Consider the following 24,362-nt stretch of genomic DNA (forward strand, 5'->3'; position numbering starts at 1 on the left):
AAAAAAAAAAAAAAAAAAAAAAAAAAAAACTACATTCGAGAATAGGTATTTATAAATATAACAGATTCTACTGCTTCATCAAAGGCATTCTTAAGTAAATCTGGCTTTTTTTTTTTTAATTGCAAGCGTGCAGCAGTGAAGAACAGAATGGCTAGTAGTTCTGTTTGGTGTCACTGCTTTGATTCATGGTGAGCTACCGGAAGTTTTACCACTGTTGCTTTTTCAGCATCAGTGCAAATAACAACACAGTGAAAAAGGCAAGCAACCTCTTAGTTTTATAAACTATTATAAACATAGTTTACTATGTTATAAACTACTATAAAAATAGTTCTGACCTTACAGACCTCCCTGAGTTTCAGGAACGCCCAAAGGTCTGAAGACCACACTTGGAGAACCACTGCTCCAAACAGACTTTATGGACCTTCATCGCTGCTTTCAAACCACAGAAATTTTAAATTCCCCAAAACCTATACTGTCTCTAGCATAAAATCAAATTTAGATGTGGTTAATCATGGAATAGCCTTCAGTCAAGGCTCCCACTGATGAGACAATTGTCTGTTTCCAATCTAAGCAAAAGCAAAGGGGGATTTCTGCTGAATTTATTTCCCCTTTGCAAAGGCTACAAGAGGGCTTCTCCTGTTTAAAGAGAATGGCCATCTAAAAAATTAACTCCCTTTCCAAATTCTGAATCTAATGCATAGAACTTAAAACATGGAATTTTAGTATAATGAGAAAGTTGAGGGAAAAAAATTTGTTTCCATCTAATTTGATCATTTCTTTTCATTCAGTGATTATATGTTTCATTTCTAAAATTTCTATTTAGTTTTTTTTTTTTCTAAATTCATCTGTTCCTTTTTTATCTCCTCTCATTCTCTTCCATCCTTCACATCTTTGAACAGTTTATTTCTTGGGCTGGGAAGCTGCCATTTGTTGTGCCTGCTAACTCTCTTCTGTGGCTCTTTCTTCATTTGGTTTATGATATTTGACTCTGTGCTACCTTTACCGGCGGTTATTTTCCATGAGAGTCCTGCACTTCCTAGGTAATCTCTATGAGACAGTTTTGGTTTTGCCTCTGCTCCAGCTCTGTGATGTCAGGATCAGTTTCAAGGTTAATTTCCCAGGGTTTCTGCATTTCATTGTCAGTGCCAGTTTGGACCCCGCAACTGCCAATAGCATTGATCTGAAGAAACTGATTCCCTTGGGTTTTACTCTTTTTCCATCCAGGGCAGGCAGCAGTTTCCTTGCTGGTCCCCAGAGACCACTGTGGAATCCCAAGCTGGGGGACAGTTTCATTCTGTATCAGAGAAACAAAGAAGACTGGACTGGGATCCTACCCTACTGTGTACCAATTATATCAGAGCATCAAATTTGCCCTCTCTGCTGGGTCACTTTCATTAGCATATAATACATCATCGCTGCTCCCATCTCAAGAAAATTTGTCTTGACCCTACTTCTACCAGCTGCTGACATCCTATTCCTCTACTCCCCTTTACTGTAAAACTCCTCAAAAGAATCATCTTTACTTGCAGGTTCCAATTTCTCTCCTCCCATTTTCTCATAAAACCACTCTAAATATGCTCTTTCCCCCACTGCCTTCTAAAATTACTCCTGCCGAGGTCCCCAGTGACCTCCACATTGCTAAATCAATCCAATGGTCAATTCTCTATTCTCATCTCAGTCTATCTGGAGCTTTTGGCAGAGTCATCACTCCATTCTCCCTGATACACTTTCTTCACTTGGCTTTCAGGATTTCATAATCTCCTGGTTTTCATATATTTACTGGTCATTTCTTCTCAGTCTCCTCTGCTGGTTCCTCATTTTCTCCCCAGTCTCCAACCAAACCCAACCCTCAGTCCTTGGTCCTTCTCTTTCTTTCATCTACTCACATTCCCTAAGGAATCTCATTCATTATAAAGGCTTGAAATACTATCTATATTCTAAAGACTCCAGAATATTTGACATTTTCAATTGCACCTCCAAGGGACATAGTCTAAACGCGTCCAGAATCTAACTTCAGATCTTTCCCCTAAATAAGCTCCACCGCCGCAATCTTCCCCACTGTGGTTAGGGACAACTTCTTTTGTAACTCCTCTCTTTTTCTCACCACTCTACAGCCAATCCATCAGCAAATTCTAATGGCTCTACTTTCAAAATATACCCAGAATCCGACTTATCACTACCTCTAGTGCTACGGTCCTGATCAGAGCCACTAACATATTTCTTCTTATTATAGCAGCTTCCCCAGCTGATCTCCCTGCTTTCAAACCCTTTCCCTCTTACAGTCAATTCTCAACCTAAAAACCAGGGTTATCCCTTTGAAGTGAAAATCAGATGATGTCATTCCTCTGCTTGAAACAATACAATGACTCCTTACTTCCCTCAGAGTAAAAGCAGAAGTCTTCACCCTGGCCAGAAGGTCCTATATAATCTGCCTCCCCCATCAAGGATGACCTCTTTGAACATCTCTCTTAAAACTCTCGCTCGCTCCATTCTAGCCACAAGAGACCCCGTGCTGTCCCTCAAACATGTATCAGGCATGTTCCCATGGCCTGCAACACTCCATCTACAGGTATTTGCATGGGCCCCCATGTTTATTTGTTCACATGTCACCTCATCAATAAAGCCTATCCTGACCACCCCAAATTTGGTTCAGATGTCAAGATTGATGCCATACACATCAAGGGAGTGTGAAAAGGTTGATTACTCCCATAGTGAAACTATCCAGGAAGAGCAGGGCAGCCTCCCAAACAGGTTGAAAATGTCTTGAGAGAAAAGAGAATGGAGACTGGCTGGGCTTTATAGTAGTTAATGGGTGGCGCTGGGGTAAGGGTTCCCACGTGTGGGCCAGGTCGGTGTGATTTAAACGTCCCACCAGCACCAAAGGAGGGGGCAACTAGGCTTTCTTCTCTGCTTGTCCAGGTGCGGGGCAGAGGGGACGGGGGTGGCGGAGCTTGAAAGCAGTCAGTTAACGAACATCTAAACGGAGTCATTCTCTTTATTACAACTGCACAGTTTTAACAGGATAACCCCTCCTCCACCCCCTGCCTCTACCCCTGATATTCTCCATAACACTTATTTTTGGCCACACTATATAATTTACTTACTTGTTAGGTTTACAGTTTATTGTCAGCCTGTTTATTATCTAGTAGAATATAAACTCCATGAGGGTAGGATTTTTGTCAATATTGTTATATATTTTGTGTATACTGTATATATCAGTGTTAGGATACAGAACTTAGGACCATGCCTAGAATATCGTAGGTGCCCCCAAATTACTTGTTGAATGAATTACTTAATGGTAAGATAAGAAATTTGCTCATTATTCAAAGAATCACTATTGAAAGTGTTCTCACAACAGAGGTGTTTATAATAAATGATAGGGGAGTTCTTGAAAGTATATTTCTATATTATTCAATACTAAAAAATCACTGAGAAGTATTTTTAACTATGCAAGTGTTTCTATGTCTATGAGCTTATGAATACAGAAACTATGTTCTATTCATCTTTGTCTCCTTGGTGCCTAGATCAGAGCCCAACAGTGAGGCAGTTAGCAGATACTGGTCACTATATATGAATGAATCAATGAACAAATGAAAAGAAAGCTCTGACATTAGCAACTGCATCACATTTTAAAAATGAGCCACCTACAACAGTTTATTAAGTAGTTGATCACAGCATAGTTCAGGAGATGTCACTTTTTCAAAATAGAGCTTGTTTTTAATGTTTTTATCGGTTGTCTAGGGAGAAAACATCCCATAGGTGTTATTTGTAAAAAAGCTATAAGGGATTTAGGTTCTGCCTTTTAAAAATAAATTATTAATTAAAAAGGAGAACTCTGTGACTTTGTTTATGTTTCACATAAAACATCCTAGCTATATGCTTTAATAAACCAATTAATTTGTTGAGAATTATAGTTTTAAATGTAGTAATGTGTGAAAACTCTCCTGAATAATAAAAAGCAAGTCTGTTCTATTAATCTAGGAATTTATAAAACTTACATAAAATTTAGGTATATTTCAACAAATTAGAGCGAGGAAGAAACTGTGATGCCGAGACTTGCCTGTATGCTGCCCGGTGTCTCTGCAGGGCGACTGCAGCCAGCTGCAGCCTAACCTCCACCACAATCTCTAGCTCGCCAGCCGAACACTGAGAGAGGTTCTTATGGCCTGGATGCTCCATCTCTGACACAAGGAAGTTGAGCCTGTCTTCAGCTTCTGTCAGTAAAATTGACTAAAGAAAGAGCAACACACAATCACCCAAGTTCAGAAATAATACAAATCATGTCTCATTCTTATTCATCAAATATTTCTCAGGTACTGAAAAGTAACAATGAATGGAAGACCTAAAAGTAAATCTGAACAAAATCATCAGAGAAGAGAGCTCAGTGAACAGGAAAAAGACAACAGGGAATGAAAAGGGAAGTAATGGCAAGAGTAAGTGTGTAGCAGACCTACTAGATCATGGACTTGAGGATATAGGGAGGGGAAAGGGTAAGCTGTGACAAAGTGAGAGAGTGGCATGGACATATATACACTACCAAACGTAAAACAGATAGCTAGTGGGAAGTAGCCGCATAGCACAGGGAGATCAGTTAGGTGGTTTATGACCACCTAGAGAGGTGGGATAGGGAGGGAGACGCAAGAGGGAAGAGATATGGGAACATATGTATATGTATAACTGATTCACTTTGTTATAAAGCAGAAACTAACACGCCATTGTAAAGCAATTATACTCCAATAAAGATGTTAAAAAAAAAAAAAAGAGTAAGTGTGTAGGGCAGTGACCCTTTATTGCATGCACAGCCAGTGCCCATACTTGCTTATTCATAGTAGCTGTGTTCTAGAAAGTTGCTGCAAACACTGAGTCAGCTAATACTGAAGCATTGCTCCTAGGGAAATACAGGGATAGGTTCCTACGAGCCTCTGGTCACACCATTTTTGGCAGCTGATCAGTATATAACCTTGTCTAATGTGTGTTTATGTTTAAAGACACATTATTGAATATACAGTGTAGATTCATTAACCTTGAACTCACAGCCAATAACTCTACAACTCATGCCTGATCGAAGTTGTCTAACACACATATTTTCTCCAAAAGGCACATCACAGCCTCCTTGCACTTAGGATTACTAGACAGCTCTTCAGCACTATGCATTAGGGGCCATTTCAAATAGTGAAAAGATCAACAAAAGACCCCACAAAAATGCAAAAAGCTTGGCAATAAATGAAAAGGACACTTGTTTATAGTATGAAAGTGGAAAGAAAAAGTCAGCATTGCCTTGTTCAGCTCAGCTGGGAATGTGCATATCAGGCAACTCAAAGTTTTCTATGCTCTGTGCCTGCCCCAGATGACCACCAAAGAGCAGAGAGTATTGATTTGGGAGTTACAATTAAATTTTAGCAGATAAGCAAGTTAGCAAATACTGAATCTGTGAATAATGAGGATCAACTGTATTTCAAATTAAACTATGGTAACCTAACTGGTAATGTAAAGATAATGAGATTTTACAGTTGACAATCAATACTAAATAGCAATAGCAATACTAAATAGGAACATGGCAAAAAAGAAAGGGACCAACCAATCTTTCAAGGAACAGGTCTCTAAAACCTTGTTTGTACAGAGCAGTAAATACTATATAAGGACTAGGGTAATTTAGTATAATGGTTAAGAACGTGATCTGTATTTTATTAGTTGTATGGCATTAGTGAATTTCTTACTGTCTAAGCCTCAGCTTATTCATGGTTCAGCACAATACAGTTCAAAAATGATTAATATGTACATCACAGAGTTGTGAGAATTAAATAATCATGCAAAGTGCATGTCACATAGTAAGCACTGAATAAATGGTACTGTTGTTGTTCCTGTTGTTATCACTATTATTATTAGGAAACACCAAACAGGGCATGGAATGCTCAAATCCCATCAGATAATAAATCTTATTCCCCGCGGAAACTTAATCAAGTTAAAAGGTCAAAGTCTGACACCTCTCGGCATCTGCTTTTCTCATGGGGAGTAGACTCCATCCCTGGCCCCAACCCACGCTTAGGCAAGAAAAACTACGTGAGTAAGCACAGTCCTGAAAGTTGACCTGTCCAGGGCCTAACAGTGGGCTTTCTGGTAACTGATTCACTATGATTTGAAAATTCTTTTAAACTTACCTTTAGTGTGCTACGTGCGAAGTCCTCTTTCATTTGTGTAAGCTGACAAAGTAAGCCTCCCTCATCCTTTAAACACACCTCTATAAGACACAACATTTTGGAAGAACTAAGGATATCTGTGGTTAGCTTAAATATTAATTCTAATTTACAAAACTCATCATTAGTTGGGAAATTTAATGTTTAAAAACAACCACAATGATAATTAGAAACACACTGCTCTATCCAATGGTCCCTAAATATCAGACATTAGAAGACAGGCTGATTCTTAAATTCTGAAAGGATCTTTTGGGTGCCTGGTGATGCCATTCAAGTTATCGGCTACTGATATAAAATAGCGGTTCCTCACCTGGGATCCCAGGACCCCTTAAGGTCCTCAAAGAATTGGGTTGGCCAGGAAGTTCGTTCAGGTTGTTCGTTGTTAGAAAAAACCCGAACGAATTTTTTGGCCAGCCCAATATTTTGGGTCTTCCAGATATTTATAATATCTTGATAAGATCTCCTTGGAAGTGTCAGTTCTGCTGATATGCTCTAAGACCTCTCTGGAAGTGTCAGTTCATGCCCCTCACTCTAAGAGCAGAGAGTGAGACCATTTGGAACAGCGCAAACTACAATCCTCAAATATCTCAAAATTCCTACCCACAATCCAAAGCTGGCCCTCATTCTGAGCAAGGGAGCATTGAGAGAATTTAGATCACAAACTTTGCCTGCTATAGTAAGCCTGGCTTCCAGACTACAGGAGGGATAAAAACTACAAGTCATTATTTAACTAGGAATTAATGCACAAATTACCCACCTAAAGAGACTAAGTTTGTCAAGTGGAAGAGGGAGTCCAGAATAACATGGAACTGAACACACCTGACTTCCTCCCTTCTTCCAACTTCAATTTGCCTGGCTCTTCTCCTAAATTAGGAGACTCTGGAGCTAGAGGGTCAGCTGAGTATGAGGGAGGGCCCAGAAGAAAGATCTGGGACTAGGTCTTCTCCCCTAAGGGAAAGTGAGAGACAGGCAAGGATAGAAACAGAGGAATGCTAGGATGATACCAGAACATGAGAAATCCTGGCAAGAGGTTAATCCACCTCTCTCTCCTGCTCTCTCTGCCTCCTGAGTGACCCCAACCCCTGTGTGGCCCTCCCATGTTGTAGCATGCCCGTCCCTCTTGGGAGCTGTAAATAACAAATTCTGTTTTCAATGGCAGCCATCTCCTGATCTGTTGGCCTCACCACACCTGAATAATAAAACTTACACTTTAAAACAGAGGCCAATATTATTCTGATACCAAAACTAGACAAAGACACCGTAAGAAAACTACACAGTACATGTTATGAATATGGATGCAAAAATCTTCAACAAAATCCTAGCAAACAATCCAGCAACATATAAAAAGAATTATACACCATGACCAAGTGGGATTTATCCCAAGAAAGCAAGGTTGGTTAAACACTCAAAAATCAACCAATATAATACATGCCTACAGATAGAATAAAAAACAAAGACCATATAATCATCTTAACAGACACAGGAAAAGCATTTAATAAAATCCAACACCTCTTCATGATAAAATCACTCAACAACCTAGGAATAGAAGAGAAATTCTTCTAGCTGATAAAGGACATCTATGAAAAACCCACAGTTAACATCATACTTAGTGGTAAAAACAAAAACAAAAACAAAAACCAAAACCAAAAAAAAAAAACTATTTTTAAGGCAACATTAATTCATTTGAAAAATATGTATATAGTTTTATACGTATATATGGGCCATAAATCCCATCCATGGGTATCTTATCCTACAGAAATATACACTATAGTATGGATATGTAGTGCTTCCACACTGTTCCCTAGAAACAAAGTGAACGCACAACAGGGGAACGGCTGAATAAACCATGGGCTGTTCACAGCATAAAACACCACACAGCCGGTTTAGGGGACCAGAGCAAATCAGCTGACTTGGAGTGGCTTAGCAAAGTTTTTTACATAAGAAATGCAAGAGGCAGAAAAATGTAAAATACATCATTTCTTAAATAAAAGACAAATCCTATGTTGTATGTGCAGCTGACCCTTGATCGACATGGGGGTTAGGGACACTGACCCTCCATGCAGGTGAAAATCCATGTATAATTTATCGTTGGCGCTTGGTACAGACGGTCCTCCGGATCCACAGTTCAGCATCTGCAGATTCAACCAACCACAGATTGTGCAGTACTGTAACAGTCACTACTGACAAACACTGGCGTATAAACAGACCTGTGCAAGTCGAGCCTGTTGTTCAAGGGCCAACTGTACATAAGGTAAGAAAGCGGACAGACATGCAGATACACTGGCGGATATGGATAGGCAGGTGCCTAGACATAAGCACATATGTGTGTCATTAAGTGAGCTCAGAGAAAACCATGGAAGAATATCTACTAGAATGTTCATATGGATTATTGGGGGTAGAGTGGGGGATAGGTGGGGAAAGGGAATAGAAAGAGAAATAAGCAAGAAAGAATAGAACAAAAGATTACCTTTCAAGTTTCGGAGGTTTGGTCTGTTTTTCTCATTAGTAAGTCCATGGCAGACTGGTTTCATTTTGTGTTCTGGGACACAATTTATTGTTGCAGCCACATTTACTAAAAAGTATGCTTTAACAAAGGCAAACTTATTTAAGAGATGTTGCTGACCGACTGTAACCAGAATTAGAGGCAAGCCTTTGCTTATTAAATCATCAAGTGCCTAAAAAAAATTTTAAAAAAAGACAAAGTAGTAAAATACTGTTTTCAGATATTATTAGCTTCAGTCCCCTTCGGCAGTCCTCATTTGGTGCAGGGTGAAGGAATTCAGGGATAGACATGAGGGAACATAATCGGCAGGTCCGTTGAGAGAGGCGTCACAACGATGCCAGCAGGTCCACAGTGCTCCCGCCATTTCCCACCAGTTGGTTACCTGCCCGATGAGGCCAGCCCTGCCACACAGAGAGAGTGAGCCCAGTGCCGACAGCGAGGAGGGGACACCTTATCAAAATGGAGCAACTGACAAAGCTCATCAGCCATGCGTGCTGGCTGCTCTGCTTTAGCTCGAGTAAATTAGAGCTCACAGGATGGGGAAAAAGGGGAAGGACGGGAGGATAAGCAAACCCCTTCCCAACTTAGGATCTGTGTCAGTCATGAGAATCCCCACCTTGAGGACACCCTCAACTTCCTGGTCCCCTCCCTTGCATGCACACTTCCTTGGCAATCATGCTAAGTGGCACCACTTTAAGTTCCTGACCAAACCTCAGTGCCACCTGGTCATCATCCTGCATTTTCCCAGTCCATTCACTCTTGCTGTCTCCTAGACAACCATTTCATGCTCTTCTTGTTTCTAAATTCTAACACTTTCTCCCCGATGCCCCTCCCAGCTAGTAACCTTGCTTCCTATACTTAAATGAGAAAACTGAAGCAGTGAGAGTAGTGTCCACAGACCTCACAGCTCCACCCCTCCCACCTATCCAAGCATCTGCCTCACTGCCCTGCCTTCCTTCCTGCTTCCTAAGGCTGGTGCCACCACTTAGGCCATCAGTCCTGTCCCCACTGGTATACTCAGCCATTCTCTCCTACATCATAAGTGTTCCCTTTCTAACAAATACCATATGATATCACTTACATGTGGAATCTAAAGTATGACACAAATGAACTTATCTATGAAACAGAAACAGACTCACAGACACAGAGAACAGACTTGTGGTTGCCAAGGGGAGAAGGTGGGGGAGGGATGCACTGGTAGTTTGGGGTTAGCAGACATAAACTATTATATATGGAATGGATAAACAACAAAGTCCTATTGTATAGCACAGAGAACTAAATTCAGTATCCTATGATAAACCATAATGTAAAAGAATATGAAAAAGAATGTATGCATATACATATGTATAACTGAATCATTTTGCTGTACAGCAGAAATTAACACAAAATTGTAAATCACCTATACTTCAATTTAAAAAAAAGTTCCCTTTCTACAGAGACATTCCCATCAGCACACAGCCATGCTGTCTTCACCTCCATTTTAAAAACCAAAAACTCTCTATACCCTGACTTCCCCCTCCAGTTACTACCCTAATTCTCACTTCCCCTAACAGCAACAACGTACAAGGTTGTCAATATTCCAATCTCTCTCCTTTCATTGGCTTTTAAACCTACTCCATCCTTACACTGAAACCCTTTGGTCAAGGTCACCAACGGCCTACACTTGGCTAAATCTAATGGTTAATTCTCAGTCTTCGTATGCCATGTTACTTTAATCTAAGACACCGTTATTTTACATGCCAATTAAACTTTCACATGCCCACAATTGTAAAATGCATTCTGATTGCAGAGCTATTAAATGTTTTTAAAAATTCATGTTTAAGACTTCGTGAATTATGGTAGTGCATTTCTCAGCAAAATTTGACACTATTAATCATTCCCTCTTCTGAAAATGCTGCTTCTCTTGGCTTTCAAGCCACCACACTCCCTTGGTTTCTTTCCTATTACATCCACTACTCCTTTTCCGTCTTCTTTGCTGGTTCCTCCTCTTTTCCTATACCTCTAAATATTGGAGTGTCCCAGGGCTCCATCCTCTTCCAACCTCTCATTCTCTCCCCTTCGATGATCTTAATCAGGCTCATGGTTTTAATCTCATCTAAATGCTGATTAAATCCCAAGTTTTTGTCTCTAGCTCCAACTTCTCTTCTAACTCAAGACTCATATAATCAACTTCTGACTCAATTCTTCCACTTGGATGTCTAACAGATATCTCAAACTCAACCTGTCCAAAACTGTATTCCTAGTCTCCCACACAAACACAAACACACACACACATAGTATAAGCTCTATGAGGACTGAGAATCTGTCTGTATTATTGGTTAACTAATGTGTCTGATTGACAGTACCTGCCACACAGTAGACTCAATGGATTAGCTAAAGTGATCCCTTTAAAACACAAGTAGATCAGGCCACACCTCTGCCCTAAACCCTCCAGTGGCTCCTCCTTTTGTTCAGAGTAGGAGTGTAGGTGACAAAAGCCCTACAAGGCCCTTCTCCATCTGAGCACCCCACCACCATCTACCCTGTTACCTCTCTGACCTTATCTCCAACTGCTCTCCCATCATTCACACAACTGTAGCCACACTGGCCAAGATGTCCCTCACTAAGCTAGGCAATCCTGCCCCAGGGCCTTTGCACTCACTGTAGCCTGTTCTTAGATTATTCTTTCTCCAGATTTCATGGGACTTGCACCTTTACCTGCTTCAGGTCTGTTCACCAGTGTCACCTCAGTGAGGACTAAGCTGATTGTCCCATTCAAAATTACAACCCCAGTCTAGCCCCATGTTCCCAATCCCCTTTATGAGCTGCTGGGTTCATTTTCCCCTGCAGCATGGTTCACCGCCTAACATACTATATAATTTACTCATTTGTAACATGTACATATATATGTTTATTACTAGTCTTTCCCACTAAAATATAAGCTCCCTGAGGGCTTAGAATTTGTTTTGTTGACTAACTGATGTATTTGTCTGACAGCACAAGAAGAGTACCTTGCACACAATAGGCTCTTATTAAATATTTGTTGAATTAATATAAAAGGCAGATGCTGGGGCTATGTATTCTATAAAAAAAAAAAAAGAAATTATTTGCCTTACATGAACTAAAAAAAAAAAACCCTCATTGTTTGGGAGAGTATGAGGCAATGCTCGCAGTGGGGAGATCTGTTGCTGTTGTTCATTCTCCTTCCTTAAGCCCTTCTAAAGGGTGGAAAGCAATACCTGCCAAACAGCCAGACATGGAGCAACTCTGAGCCTGACCTGGTAACAAATGATCGTACTAAGGAAATAGCTGACATTCTCCATCTAGAAAAGAAACTTCAGACTGGTTGGGGGTGGGGTGTGTGTGTAGGAGAAGGTTTCTCTTTTCTATCCACAGCAAACAGTGATTTAATGAGCCCTAACAATTACACACAAACTCTTGAGGATCAAAAGAAGATTAATTAGTAATGCTATCCAACACTCCTTCCTCTCCCTCTGTACAGAAAATATGAAGTGTAATCTGAAGCGTCTTAAGCAGACCAACAGTTCTGTTTTAATTAATTAGCTAATAGAAATCGGTTTTCCATTATACAGTACTGTCAGTCTCTTTCTGTTTAAAAAAAAAAAAAAGATCAGACAAACATTCCTTTTATACCCAAGACCACTTTTATAACCAAAACCAAAAGAAGTGTTTTTAGGATGCCCTGGCATTTATGACTGGAAAGAAATAAATATTCCAAAGCATCCCAAGGTCTCAGAACACTAAAATGAAAGATGAATATGTATTTGTATCTTCCTAATACCAGTTCTTTCATTCCAGGCAACTTGCTTATAAATTAAAACAAATTTTAAGGCAAAAACAATGAATCATCTGAAGCATAATTAAAAGTGAAGTTTGTGGAATAAAATTAACAATAATAGAAAAGGAATAAGATTACATTTAATAAAAGGTAGATAAATTCCTACCAAAATTATGGAGGAAAAAAATAAAGCAATTTTGAGGAAATGTCTCTCAAAGTTATTTCATAAAAATTAATACTTTACTTAGTGAAACAGAATGCTGTTTCTGAGCATTTAAAAAAACCAAAAACTATGTGTACCTGTCTATATGCATTAACTATCACCTGTCTGTGTGAACCCCTTGCCCCTCTGTAACCCCCTTAACAATGGTTGCCCTACCACCCTTCCACTCCAACACTTCCTAGTGGACAAACTGCTGGGACTCTAAGATTTTTTTAATGACTTCATAAAATTTAAATGCTTTTAGGTCACCAAAAGTTTAAAACCCAATCATTCCATTAATGACAAGAATAAACCTATTGGGATGGGCAGTCTGGTCCTCTCTTTGTAAAAAATAGTGGGGAAATCGGAGGAATTGCTTATAAAAATGTCATATGAAAACCTTCCTTTAACTAATGCTATGATGGTAATCATACTGTAATATATAAATGTATCAAATCAATGCATTGTACACCTTAAACTTACACAATGTTATACATCAGTTATACCCTCCAAAAAAACTGAAAAAGAGAAAAAAAAAAAGAAAACCTTCCATACATTGGCTGAGAGGCAGTCTCAGACTGGGGCAATGGATCCGAGTAAAAGCAGTATCGAACAGGTGGGCTATCACAAAATCCTTTACTGATGATCAAAGTTATTAGGTAACTAAGATAGATATTAGATACTTGGCATGGCTAGATAAGCAAACTGAATATGCATGTGTAACTGAAAATTGAGGAGCAGTGACTGATATTTGCTCCATCTGAAAACCAGATCAGTTTGGGTCCGACCATATCTCTGGCCTCAATATTTGGAGAACAGACTCCATTGCCAGACATAGAAGAGCATATTACACAGCAGATATTCAAAAACAAAGATTATACATACCAAAAAGATTGAAATGACTCAAAAATTATGCACACTAAATATCCAGTATTTATGAAATCTCATTATCCTTACCTGCATATTTTCTTTACTAGTAAGAGGTTTTCCCGAGTCAAATGATTGAAATAGCTGCCAATATACAAAATGTTAACATTAGAAACAAGAGTATTGAGTGCTCCTTTAGATTAAACTGTTAATGTGTTCTAAAACTATCTTAAATATAATTTTTATTATAAAAGTAATCCATGCTCTAGTCAGAAAAGACAAGTATAGTATAAAGAAGAAAGCAAAAATCAACATCTTTAGGTTGTCAATGTTAATATCTAGGTGTCTTTACTACCAATTTCTTTTTGATGTATTTTAAAATTTTCTATATGTATTTGGATTCCTTTTCACTAAATGTTACATCATAATTATTTTCCCACACCATTAAGTTATTTGTAAACCTCATCTAATAGCTCAGTAACGTTCTATCCTATGAATGTAGCATAATAACTTAACCTCTCTCCTATTGTTAGACATCTAAGAAGACCACTTCTCATCCTCACCCCACCATTCAGCCCTGGTTTAAATAATATTGGTGACTATTTTGCTGGTATTTCTGATTATCACCTTTGGATAGATTCCTGGAAGCAGAAGTGTCGGGTCATAGGATAAGACTATATTGAGAAAATTGAAAAGGGGTAGCTCAATCTACCTTCCACCCATGTTCTATGAAAATGCCAGGATTACTGCACTTTCAATAGCATTGCGTATTAGCACTTAAAAATGTTTTTGCCAGTTTGAGGTAAATTGTATTACTCTTCACAATGATGCTTTTTGTGGTTCTTCCCTTGTTTGTGAATTACCTGTTAATATGTTTGGCTCTAAATATAATACTGCATTAGAAAACATTCAATTCATTCGTCACAGAACATTGTATCGTTATGAGGTTGCATCCCTTCTGGTACAGCTGCCTTTTTTTTTTTTTTTTTCCCGTACGCAGGCCTCTCACTGCCGTGGCCTCTCCCGTTGCGGAGCACAGGCTCCAGACGCACAGGCTCAGCAGACATGGCTCCCGGGCCCAGCTGCTCCGCGGCATGTGGCATCTTCCCGGACCGGGGCACGAACCCACATCCCCTGCATCGGCAGGCGGACTCTCAACCACTGCACCACCAGGGAAGCCCACAGCTGCCCTTTTTAAAAGGTGCCCATTCTTAGATGTCAATACTAATACCACATCCACTTGGTCACCTGGAAGTCACCAGCATCTTCCATGAACAGGCCACTCATATGTGCGTGGTATCCTACTTCGAGCACCTGTACGTATTTGACTGAGGGCATTCTGTGGCCACAGGAGAGTTTCAGGAGAGGCTGAAAGTGCAGGGAGGAACCCCTACGAATGAGGGGCAAGAGACAGTCTCTCTGCAGGCCCCACCTGCCTGTGGTGGGGATCTCATTAATGTTCTGTGGAGTGGTTTTCCTCGTCTCCCTGTCTGACTTTCCCACTCACTCACTGTTCTTCCTGGAATCATCTCTCAAACACACTAATTGTTCCCAAATTTTTGTCTCAGGATCTGCTTTTGAGGAACCCCTAAATCAAGACATCACATATTGCTCTTTTTGGAAGAAAGTGCTGGTGAGTGTTTAAAAACATTTCTTTTTTTGAAGATATTCTTTATTTCCTTTAACACATTGAAAAGTGAGTAACTGAATCCAGGGAGAGACCTTTGGTGATATAATTTGAAGAGAGTTAATGATGGGACTTTAGATTTGGTGATGAGAGCAGAATTGAAATATGAGTATATTAAAAAAAAATAGAATTTTTTTAAAAGCCCGTGAAAAGTTCAATCATAGGGCTTCGCTGGTGGCGCAGTGGTTGAGAGTCTGCCTGCCGATGCAGGGGACACTTGTTCGTGCCCCGGTCTGGGAAGATCCCACATGCCACGGAGCGGCTACGCCCGTGAGCCATGGCCGCCGAGCCTGCACATCCAGAGCCTGTGCTCTGCAACGGGAGAGGCCACAACAGTGAGAGGCCCACGTACCGCAAAAAAAAAAAAAAAAAAGTTCAATCATAATCTGTAAGACTTTTCCAGTAACTGCTTTACAACTGAAATTTAATTCATTAATCCTGTCTTTAAATAACTAGCCTGCAGCCTAATAACGTTGGCAACTATTTTAATTTTAAACCCTGAACGCACTTCCTCTTTTAATTACACTTTTTAAATTCCCAACTGAAGCTGGAAAAGCTGCAAATTAACTTTGAAAACACAAAATTTGAAGTCATAATCCATCGGGAAACAATTCGCCCACACTTTTGTCTTACGAAAACTAGTTGATAAAAAATGAAGTTTGGAATTTATCTGTAAAAATGAGTTTCAGACCACTTGTCTATTTGTTTTGGTGAAAGCAGTAACCATTGAAAACTCTCGTTTCCTATTCTACCCAACGGGTTTCCCTTTCCTTCTTGTCTTCCGGACCCTAAATGTGGAGGGCCCCAAGTTTCAGTCCTCTGCCTTCTACTTTTCATTATCTGCCTTGGTCCCCAGCTGCTCTCCCCCAGTCCCATGACTTTAAATTTCTGTCGATGCTCCCAAATTTACCTGCAGCTTCAAACTCTCCCCTGAATTCCAGAACATATACTCTCTACACCTATGTAGGCTGTATCTCCACCTGCTTGTCCACTAGGAATCTCACACTTAACACGCTCTACCCCTGCCTTGGGGCAGCGGGACTCCTCATCTCTGTCAATGAAAACTCTCTGCTACCTGCTGCTCACGTTGAACACTCTGTAGTCAGGTCTGACTTCTTTCTCTTACATCCCACGTCTCAACCATCATTAGCAAATGCTGTCAGCTCTACCTTTGCCATGTGCCCAGAATTCCACCACTTTTCACTCCTCCCACCACTGTTACCCTGACCACTGTCACATCTCACTCAGGTCACTGGCAAAGGCCTTCTCCCTGTTCTCCCCATTTATACCCAAGCTCATCCACAGCCCATTCCCCAAACAGCAACAAAGCGGTTCTTTGAAATTTACTTCCTGTCCCATCACTCCTCTGTTCAAAGCTCTACAAGGCTTCCCATCTCATTTAGAGTAAACTCCAGTCCTAGCATGCAAACTCCAGTTTGCATGCAAACTGCTAGCATGCAAACTCCAGTTTGCATGCAAACTGCTAGCATGCAAACTCCAGTTTGCATGCAAACTGCTAGCATGCAAACTCCAGTTTGCATGCAAACTGCTAGCATGCAAATTTAAGTTCTGCCTTTTGGAATTCTCTGGGTGGTCCGACATGACCTGGCTCCTGGGTCCTGCCCCCTCTCCTCCTCCTCTCCTCCTCCTCTCTAATCCACCCTCACGCGGCCTTCCTGGTTTTCCTCAACCACATCTTACAGGCCTTTGCCCTTGCACTGCCTCCTATTTGGAAGGTTGTTCCCTCAAATCTTTCACTCCCTTATTAGAGAGACTTCCCAAACCACCCTCAACAGAACAGCTACCCACCGCTCTGGTCACTTCCTGTCCCCTCAACTCAGCTTGATTGTCCATCAGAGCATGTCACCCTCTGACATGTAGTTCTGTGCTTAATGTGTTTATTATTTGTCTTCCTCACTGGACTGTCCAATAGTAACATGCCTCCAGGAAGGCAATAACTCCATTTATCTTTCTACTGCTCTATTCTCATGTCTGGAATAGTGCCTGCATTCAGTCAGCACTCAATAAATACTTTTAAATGAATTAAAATATAATTTAAATAACAAAATGCAAACTATTTTATAACAGGGAAAGGCTGTTGCTTGAGAAGCAAGCAAGAAAATACTGCTAATTTAACCCAGGTAACAAGATGAAATAGTTTGTGCTATAGAAAATGAACCAAAAAACATGACTGACTCCCACATAGACAGCTAGATAGATAAATATACAGTCATCCCTTGGTAACTGTGAGGGATTGGTTTCAGGATTCCCCACCCCCCATACCAAAATCTGCAATGCTCAAGTCCCTCATATAAAATGGCACAGTATTTGCAGATAACTTAGGCGCATCCTCCCATATACTTTAAATCATTTCTAGATTACTTATAATGCCTAATACAATGTAAATGGTATGTAAAGAACTGCTAGCATGCAAGTTTAAGTTCTGCCTTTTGGAATTCTCTGGAATTTTTTTCCAAATATTTTCAATCCACGGTTGGTTGAAGCCACTGACGTGGAACCCACGGATACAGAGGGTCCACTGTAGATGTACAGACATACACACACGTATCCGATCGCCTACTGAACGTCCCTCTTAGGATTTTCTGTAGATAACTTGACACTTAACCTCATTACGATAAATTATAACACTGTAGCAGTCATATTGAGAAAAAAGCAGCAACATTTTAGGGGTATACATTGAAGTAATGTATGCATTATATGTAAATATGTCTGCCTATGCAAGTAGTTTTCAAGACATAACTATTCCGCAGTTTCTTTTAGGTCCCCTGAATTTGAATCCCACCAGCATGTATCATGTCTGCCAGTCTCACTCCTCACACATATGGTCTCTCCCAGGGAACTGACTTGTTGCTTCCTCCTATTTCCTTTATTGCTGGCCCTTGGATGAGGGTCCAAGCATCTGCCCCAAGCAAGATCACCCAGGGATTCCCAGATCACCACAAAAACCAAAGCAGAGGACAATAGGAGCTCACTCTGATTTAAATATAAAGGTCAGAATTCATTTTCAAGGATGCTTCAATCCTGCAATTAACAAATACAAATTAAGCAAGCCAGGCAGACTCTCTCCCAAAGTCAAAAAAGACTAGACAAAATAGAGGAACATTCTCTCCTCACAAAAACCAGAAGAAATGTGAACACATGCTTAACACTTTGGTATAAATTATATAAATCAAAATATCCAAATAAAACATGAAGAGAGACCATTTTGACTAAGACTATTAACTAGAAATTATAAGCTCAGACCCAAAAGTCTAAAAGATAGTGGCTGATCAGTGTGTCTACTGAGACTGTCCATGACAACACAAAGTCAAAATTCCACAGTAAAAACCTGCTGCTAGACCACACTCCCCTCTCCATCATGACACCCACCCTTCTTCCATTTCAGACAAAGTAAACCTTGTGTATGTCTGATGTTAGCTCTAATCCACCTTAACAAAGAAGTCTGCAGTACCAGAGACTTGTAAATACCCTTTTGTGGAAGCATTCCCTAGATTTTAGGAATGTAGCCTTCAAAAGGACCTTCAAAAGGTTAAAAATGGCTTTGAATCGAATTGGCAGGTTTACCTTCATTCTTCCAGTAGCTTTACAGCCAGCGGGTACTGAAGAAGGCATGTTTTTTCCATAAAAAATCTGGGATATCTCATGAAAGGCTTCGGAAAAGAATCCTAAATCTATAAGGACTTCTATCTTTAAAGAAAAGAAAAAAAAGAGATTCTAAATTAAACCATTTGTTTTACTCACAAAATTAAAATTTTAGAGAAAAATCATCAACTTACCGAGATCCAAAATTTCTGCTTCGTATTGGTAACGCGTTATAAGTTAATGTTTAGACAACACAGCGGTAGAGATGCATGTGTCTGTGTGTAAGCCAGTTCACGTGTGCAGGGAACCAAGAAGCTAGTAAATCACATCAAGCGACTTTTCAAAACAATGGCCGTTCATGAGATGTGCCTTTTACTTTATCAGACGCAAACACATTTTCAAAAATAGGATAGACACAGAAGAGTTTTAAAAAATTGAACTCATCCTTTTGTTCCCATGGTCAAGTATGGTTTAAAAGAAAGACAAAACAAAAACACTCCTGATTTCTCTAACACTCTGAGGAATGTCAAACAAACCAGGAGATGAATTCCACAATGCATCAACCGTTCATTTCCTTATCCACAATGAAGGGACACTGTCGATTTTACAGACATGTATTTAACAACATTAGTCAATTGGTAACTATATATTGTAGATGGCTTATTTTGAATATAATCCAGCAAGACTTTCAATTAGGAAATTACAAGAAGAAATCAAATGCACGCGTTCGTTCAGCAGGTATATTGAGCTCCTCTTCTGCACCAAGCCCTCCTGGAAGTTACCTCCATTGAGATATCGGTTAGCTAAATTTAAGTGATACATGAAGATATACACAGTATGAAAAGAGATAAAAGGTACTGACAAAATACTATTATTGAAACTGTGGTTAGGAGGGACTTCTCTGAGGAGAAAACCTTCAAGAGAAGGTTTGGGAATGATATGATGGAGGGAGACGTGAAAAGTGCCGAGGGGACCTTGACTACAAAGGTCACATGGTGGCAGGAGCAATCCTGGGGTCTTGGTGTGTTCAGGGAATAGCCTGTGTGGCAGGAGCTTAGGGAGAGAGGAGAAGAGGGTTGGGAGGTAGGTGCGAATGGTGGCCTGTAGACCAGAGTGGAGACTTGGGATTTGATTCTTTGCATGATAAGTGATTGGAGAGTTTTGAACAGGGCAGGGCCTGTACCTTACTTATGTTTTGAAAACGTCTAGCGACTTTACAGAGAACAGAGATGGGTAAATTGTGGAAGTAGGGAGTGAAGTACAAACTTGGATGAAGATGATATATGTCTAACACACAGAAAAAGAAAATCCAATTTATCCTCAACATTATACTCATCTTACTCTCTCTTTTCCTTTAACTACTATCTTAGGAATCTCAAGAGTGTACCAATTTTAAAGAAATAAAAAGAAGGTAAGTTAGAAGGAAACAGGACGTGACAACATAAAAATAAAACATAAGAAGTCAGGAGAATATTTTTACTGATGAAGAGAAAACAGCTAGTCTATTGAGTTGCATACTTTGGCTCTTGCCTAAGACACCTTGGGCTCTAATCTCCCTGGTGCCATATAATATCAAAGTAGGCATTAGGGAGTCGTTGGAGCTCTTTGCCCCTTGGAGGAAACATTTCCCCATATCTGTGTAAGGTTAGTTTCCTCTGGGCTTGACTGTGAGATTGCTGTACATGGACCACCTGTTCAGGCTACCTCTGGTTCAGTTTATCGAACCAATCTGACCATATGAAAAAGCCGTGGTGATAATAATGGACATGTATTTTCAGAAACAATGAACACTGTGAACACAAACAAGCCAGATGGGAAAAAGAACTTCTCATAAATCAACCCTTCAGTCATACAAATACAGAACCATCAGTACCCTTCCCAGGAATGCCAGATATGTTGAGAGTAATAAATCTTTCAGGATGCTGGCAGTTCTAAAGTGAAGCCAGACCAGTTGATCATAAAGAGGTCTTAAAGCTTCCCCTGGAAGACACTAGTGCAACTGTAGAGACTTAACAGTGTGATCTACTGCTCTTCGATTTGTCAGAAAGCATCATTGTTTGCTATTTCCTGATTATGACTTTCTCTCTTCCCACTAACTGACCCCAGTTTAGTTCGGGAAGGTCAGGCAAACTCTGCCTATGGGGGCTATCATTCCTTCCTCTGTATGATGCATTAATTGCCCATTTTCAGTGGTTCTGCCAACACTCTAGTTGCGTTTCCAGTCCTACTATGCTGATAAGATCCCAGTCTCATCTCACTCTGTTCCTGACACACCTACCAGATATATCGGATCACGTCCTTCTCCTGATCAAAACTGTCATGAATTCCCCCTCCCAACCCAAGGCTAGAGAAGACAGTCCATAGTTCTTCACTGACTTTTAAGCTACTCTAGTACAAAAACAGTTGCCAAGGGCTAACAATCAATAAGAAATACTCATTTAATCAAAAACTTTACTCCAGATTCTTTCAGTGCTTCTCTGGACTGCCCTCTGACATGTTACTAGTTGTCACTGCAACCCTTCCATGCTTCTTGCCTCCTGTGACATCAGAATAAAACTGTGACGCTATTCTGACACCACAACCTCCTCCTTTCTCTCACTGCTCAGCCTCCGTATTACACCTCGGCTTGGAATTCAAGACTGGGCCCCTGGTCTCCTCCACATCACGGACCTCTGGTGTCCTCATGTCAACTACTCCAAACTGCCTGATCAAGACCTCCACTCCAGTCTAACCCAACCACCTCTGCCCCCTAAACAAGTCAATACTTCCTCACCTCTACACCTTTCACACTACTGTCTGCTGAGAATGCTCCCTTCTTCCCCTCTCCTACTCAGTTAGTTCTGTCTTTTTCAAGCTGAAATCTTATCTACCTGGTTGAAACCTAGAGACCCAGAGCCATTTTCCCCTCTTTCAAACTCCTGGAAATAGCGTTCGTCACACTCGTTTGGAAATGATCAAGTGGGAGGTACACACATTATTCTCTTGTGTGTATGTCCCATCTCTCTTCCCTATTTTCACTTCTTTACAAAAGCAAAGACCATGGGTTACATTTCTTTGATTAGAGTTACTAACACGGTGCCTTTATATAGGAGATACTTGATAAATGTTGTTTCAAAGATAAAACAATAAACATTTACCAAGTATCTTCTCGGTGAGTTCCCACCAAACACCAAGGAGAGTGTGGACAGTAGACACTTGATATATGTCTAAAGATTTTAAATCCAATTCAACAATTAATTACTGAATATCAAGTATATAAATTTATTACTCAAGACACTATAGGGAACCAAAAGATGCAAAAGAGACAGGCCTTAGCCTCGAGAATTTTGCAGTCTTGAAGAGAGCACTGTTTTAAAAACAGAGAAAAGTTGTATGCAGCTTTTTAAAAACTGTTATTAGAATTCAAAAGCCAGAGAACTGTTAAGAGTTCAGTAACTCAGAAAGGGTGAACCAGAATTCATGGCTGATTACAAATTATTTATTCCCAGGTTAAAATGTATTATCTTAAGAGCATCACAATTCCTGTTAGGGAAGGTGCTATCTTTATTTAGAAAGAGGATGCAATGGACAATTTGGGTCTGAAAATAAGGCCCACAGGCAGGGTCTTGATGGAGAGAGCAGTTCAAAGGGCAGTCTTATTTTCCCTTATTAGAAAATGTGAAGGATCGGGGAAGAAGGGTATTTCCAAAAAAAGGAGAAGGAGGGCTAAGCTAGGGGAGTGTGGGAGCCCACTCACCCGCAATTGCAAGAGCCAATCAGGCACATCTTGTCGAAGCCCCACATTCAGTAACGCCCAGTTGGTAGGCTGAAGTCAGCTGCAGTGGGAGTATTTATACCATGGAAATTGCAAATGTTACAAATCAAAGCTTTTTTTTAGAGTGAGTTGTAAAATATTTACCAGCACACGGCTGACGAAGCCATGGGATAGGAGGCAAAAGAGTGGGATAACGGGCAAGAAATATTTTAAACTCAGAGATGCTAAATATTCTAAGTTGCTGGTTTTGCCTCAACTAAAATTTCCTTATGTTCCCAATTTTCAGTAAAGTCCAATATAGAAATAAACACCTTGGGTGGATGTAGTGTGTGTGTTTATGTGTGTGTGTGTGTGTGTGTGTGTGTGTGTGTGTAAAATATGGAATAGGGTTGAATTCCATATTAGAGATGAAGAAGTGCAGAACAGGGAGCAAATTTGCTGGCTGCTGAAAGGATCCATGTACAAAACAAATTCAATGACAGTGGGAGCCTGCGACCATGGGTGATCGGGAAAAGGGGCAGAGAAAACAAGATGCTTGAGGTTCCCCACTCCACATGGGGTTCCAGCCAACTGCACACAAATCTTGAAAGCAGAGAGCCTCCTGACCTCTGGGTTACAGAATTAACTGTAGTTTAGTGCCTGTGCGTTTTATCACCTCAACTGTCTGTGCAATTAAAAAAAACCTCCTGTATACCATGACATACACAAAGATCCTTAGCAAAACAACTCCCAGAAACTTCGGAAAATGACTCATTAGTCTCCATGAGGAAAGCGATCTTTCAGAATGGTGATTTCTAGGCTGAATGGTGCCAGGTGAGCCTTGTTACCAGGGGTAGCTGTTCCTCACTTTACTGTGGCCCAAGAATAAAATGATCTAAGCCTTACTACGCGGCTCTTCCTCATACTTTATTAAAATGTTGGGCAAGTTTTTTTTAACATCAGTACAACACCATATATTATTATCAGCTTATGATGATAATAATAATAAAGTAATTCATGACAGTATCTTTAATAGTTCAAGAATATCAAATGTCTTAAAAAGCTTGAAACATACCTTGAGGATTCTTGCTTCTAGATTTCTGACTAGGTCTTGGCAAATTCCAGAAACAAAATATTGGTACAATGCAAGAAGAGGCAGAATCTACCAACAGAAAAACACTCTGTTTTGAAACGTATTTTATCAAGTTAATAACCTAATAATACAATTTAGCCAAATACTGATGTAAGAGATGTTATGCAAAATTGTGATTGATTTTTCCATATTAGAAGACTGTACTGTTTGGTATAAGTGAAATGATCTGCCTAACATATGTTTCATAATTTTATCAGAATTTTAAAGTGCTATCAGTGACTTAACAGTTCCAAGTAGATGTTACTTGATACCCAAAACCTAGGCTTCACATTTCCTTAAGCATGGAAAAATAAAAATCCAGTTAATCATCTTCCTTGAAAACAAATTATTTCAACATATACGTATGAATTACTGAGGCCTGTGGAAACATTCTAGCAAATTAGCTACCAAATAAATGCAAAATTTAAAGCAAAGGAACTCACATCCATGTCCCCTAATAGCTTCTACTTATTCGTCTCAATGTCAGCTATTTGTCTTCAACTGGAATATCTCCATCATCAAAAAATATTTACAACAGGCCTGTTTTATGTCAGACACTGTTGAATGAGAAAAAAATCTAAGTTCTTGCCTCCATAGAGCATATATTCTACTGATTAAAACGCAAGCTTACTCTTCATATAACATTTTTATTTTCCTAAAATT

At 39.9% G+C, this 24,362-nt stretch overlaps 1 protein-coding gene across 1 annotated transcript in view; it reads right to left on the reverse strand.

Annotated features, from left to right (window-relative positions):
- Nucleotides 1-24,362, reverse strand: part of CFAP54 (cilia and flagella associated protein 54) — a 288,982-nt gene that overhangs the window by 93,371 nt on the left and 171,249 nt on the right. The window contains exons 46-51 of the mRNA XM_024754400.1: nucleotides 23,643-23,729; nucleotides 18,817-18,939; nucleotides 13,635-13,688; nucleotides 8,662-8,869; nucleotides 6,159-6,238; nucleotides 4,061-4,230 (exon numbers count right to left, since the gene is read on the reverse strand). Coding sequence (XP_024610168.1) covers nucleotides 4,061-4,230; nucleotides 6,159-6,238; nucleotides 8,662-8,869; nucleotides 13,635-13,688; nucleotides 18,817-18,939; nucleotides 23,643-23,729 — 722 coding nt within the window. The remainder of the gene's footprint in view (nucleotides 1-4,060; nucleotides 4,231-6,158; nucleotides 6,239-8,661; nucleotides 8,870-13,634; nucleotides 13,689-18,816; nucleotides 18,940-23,642; nucleotides 23,730-24,362) is intronic.

The sequence above is a fragment of the Neophocaena asiaeorientalis genome, unplaced genomic scaffold (genome assembly GCF_003031525.2).
Source record: "Neophocaena asiaeorientalis asiaeorientalis breed wild unplaced genomic scaffold, Neophocaena_asiaeorientalis_V1.1 scaffold92, whole genome shotgun sequence".
Taxonomy (NCBI): domain Eukaryota; kingdom Metazoa; phylum Chordata; class Mammalia; order Artiodactyla; family Phocoenidae; genus Neophocaena; species Neophocaena asiaeorientalis.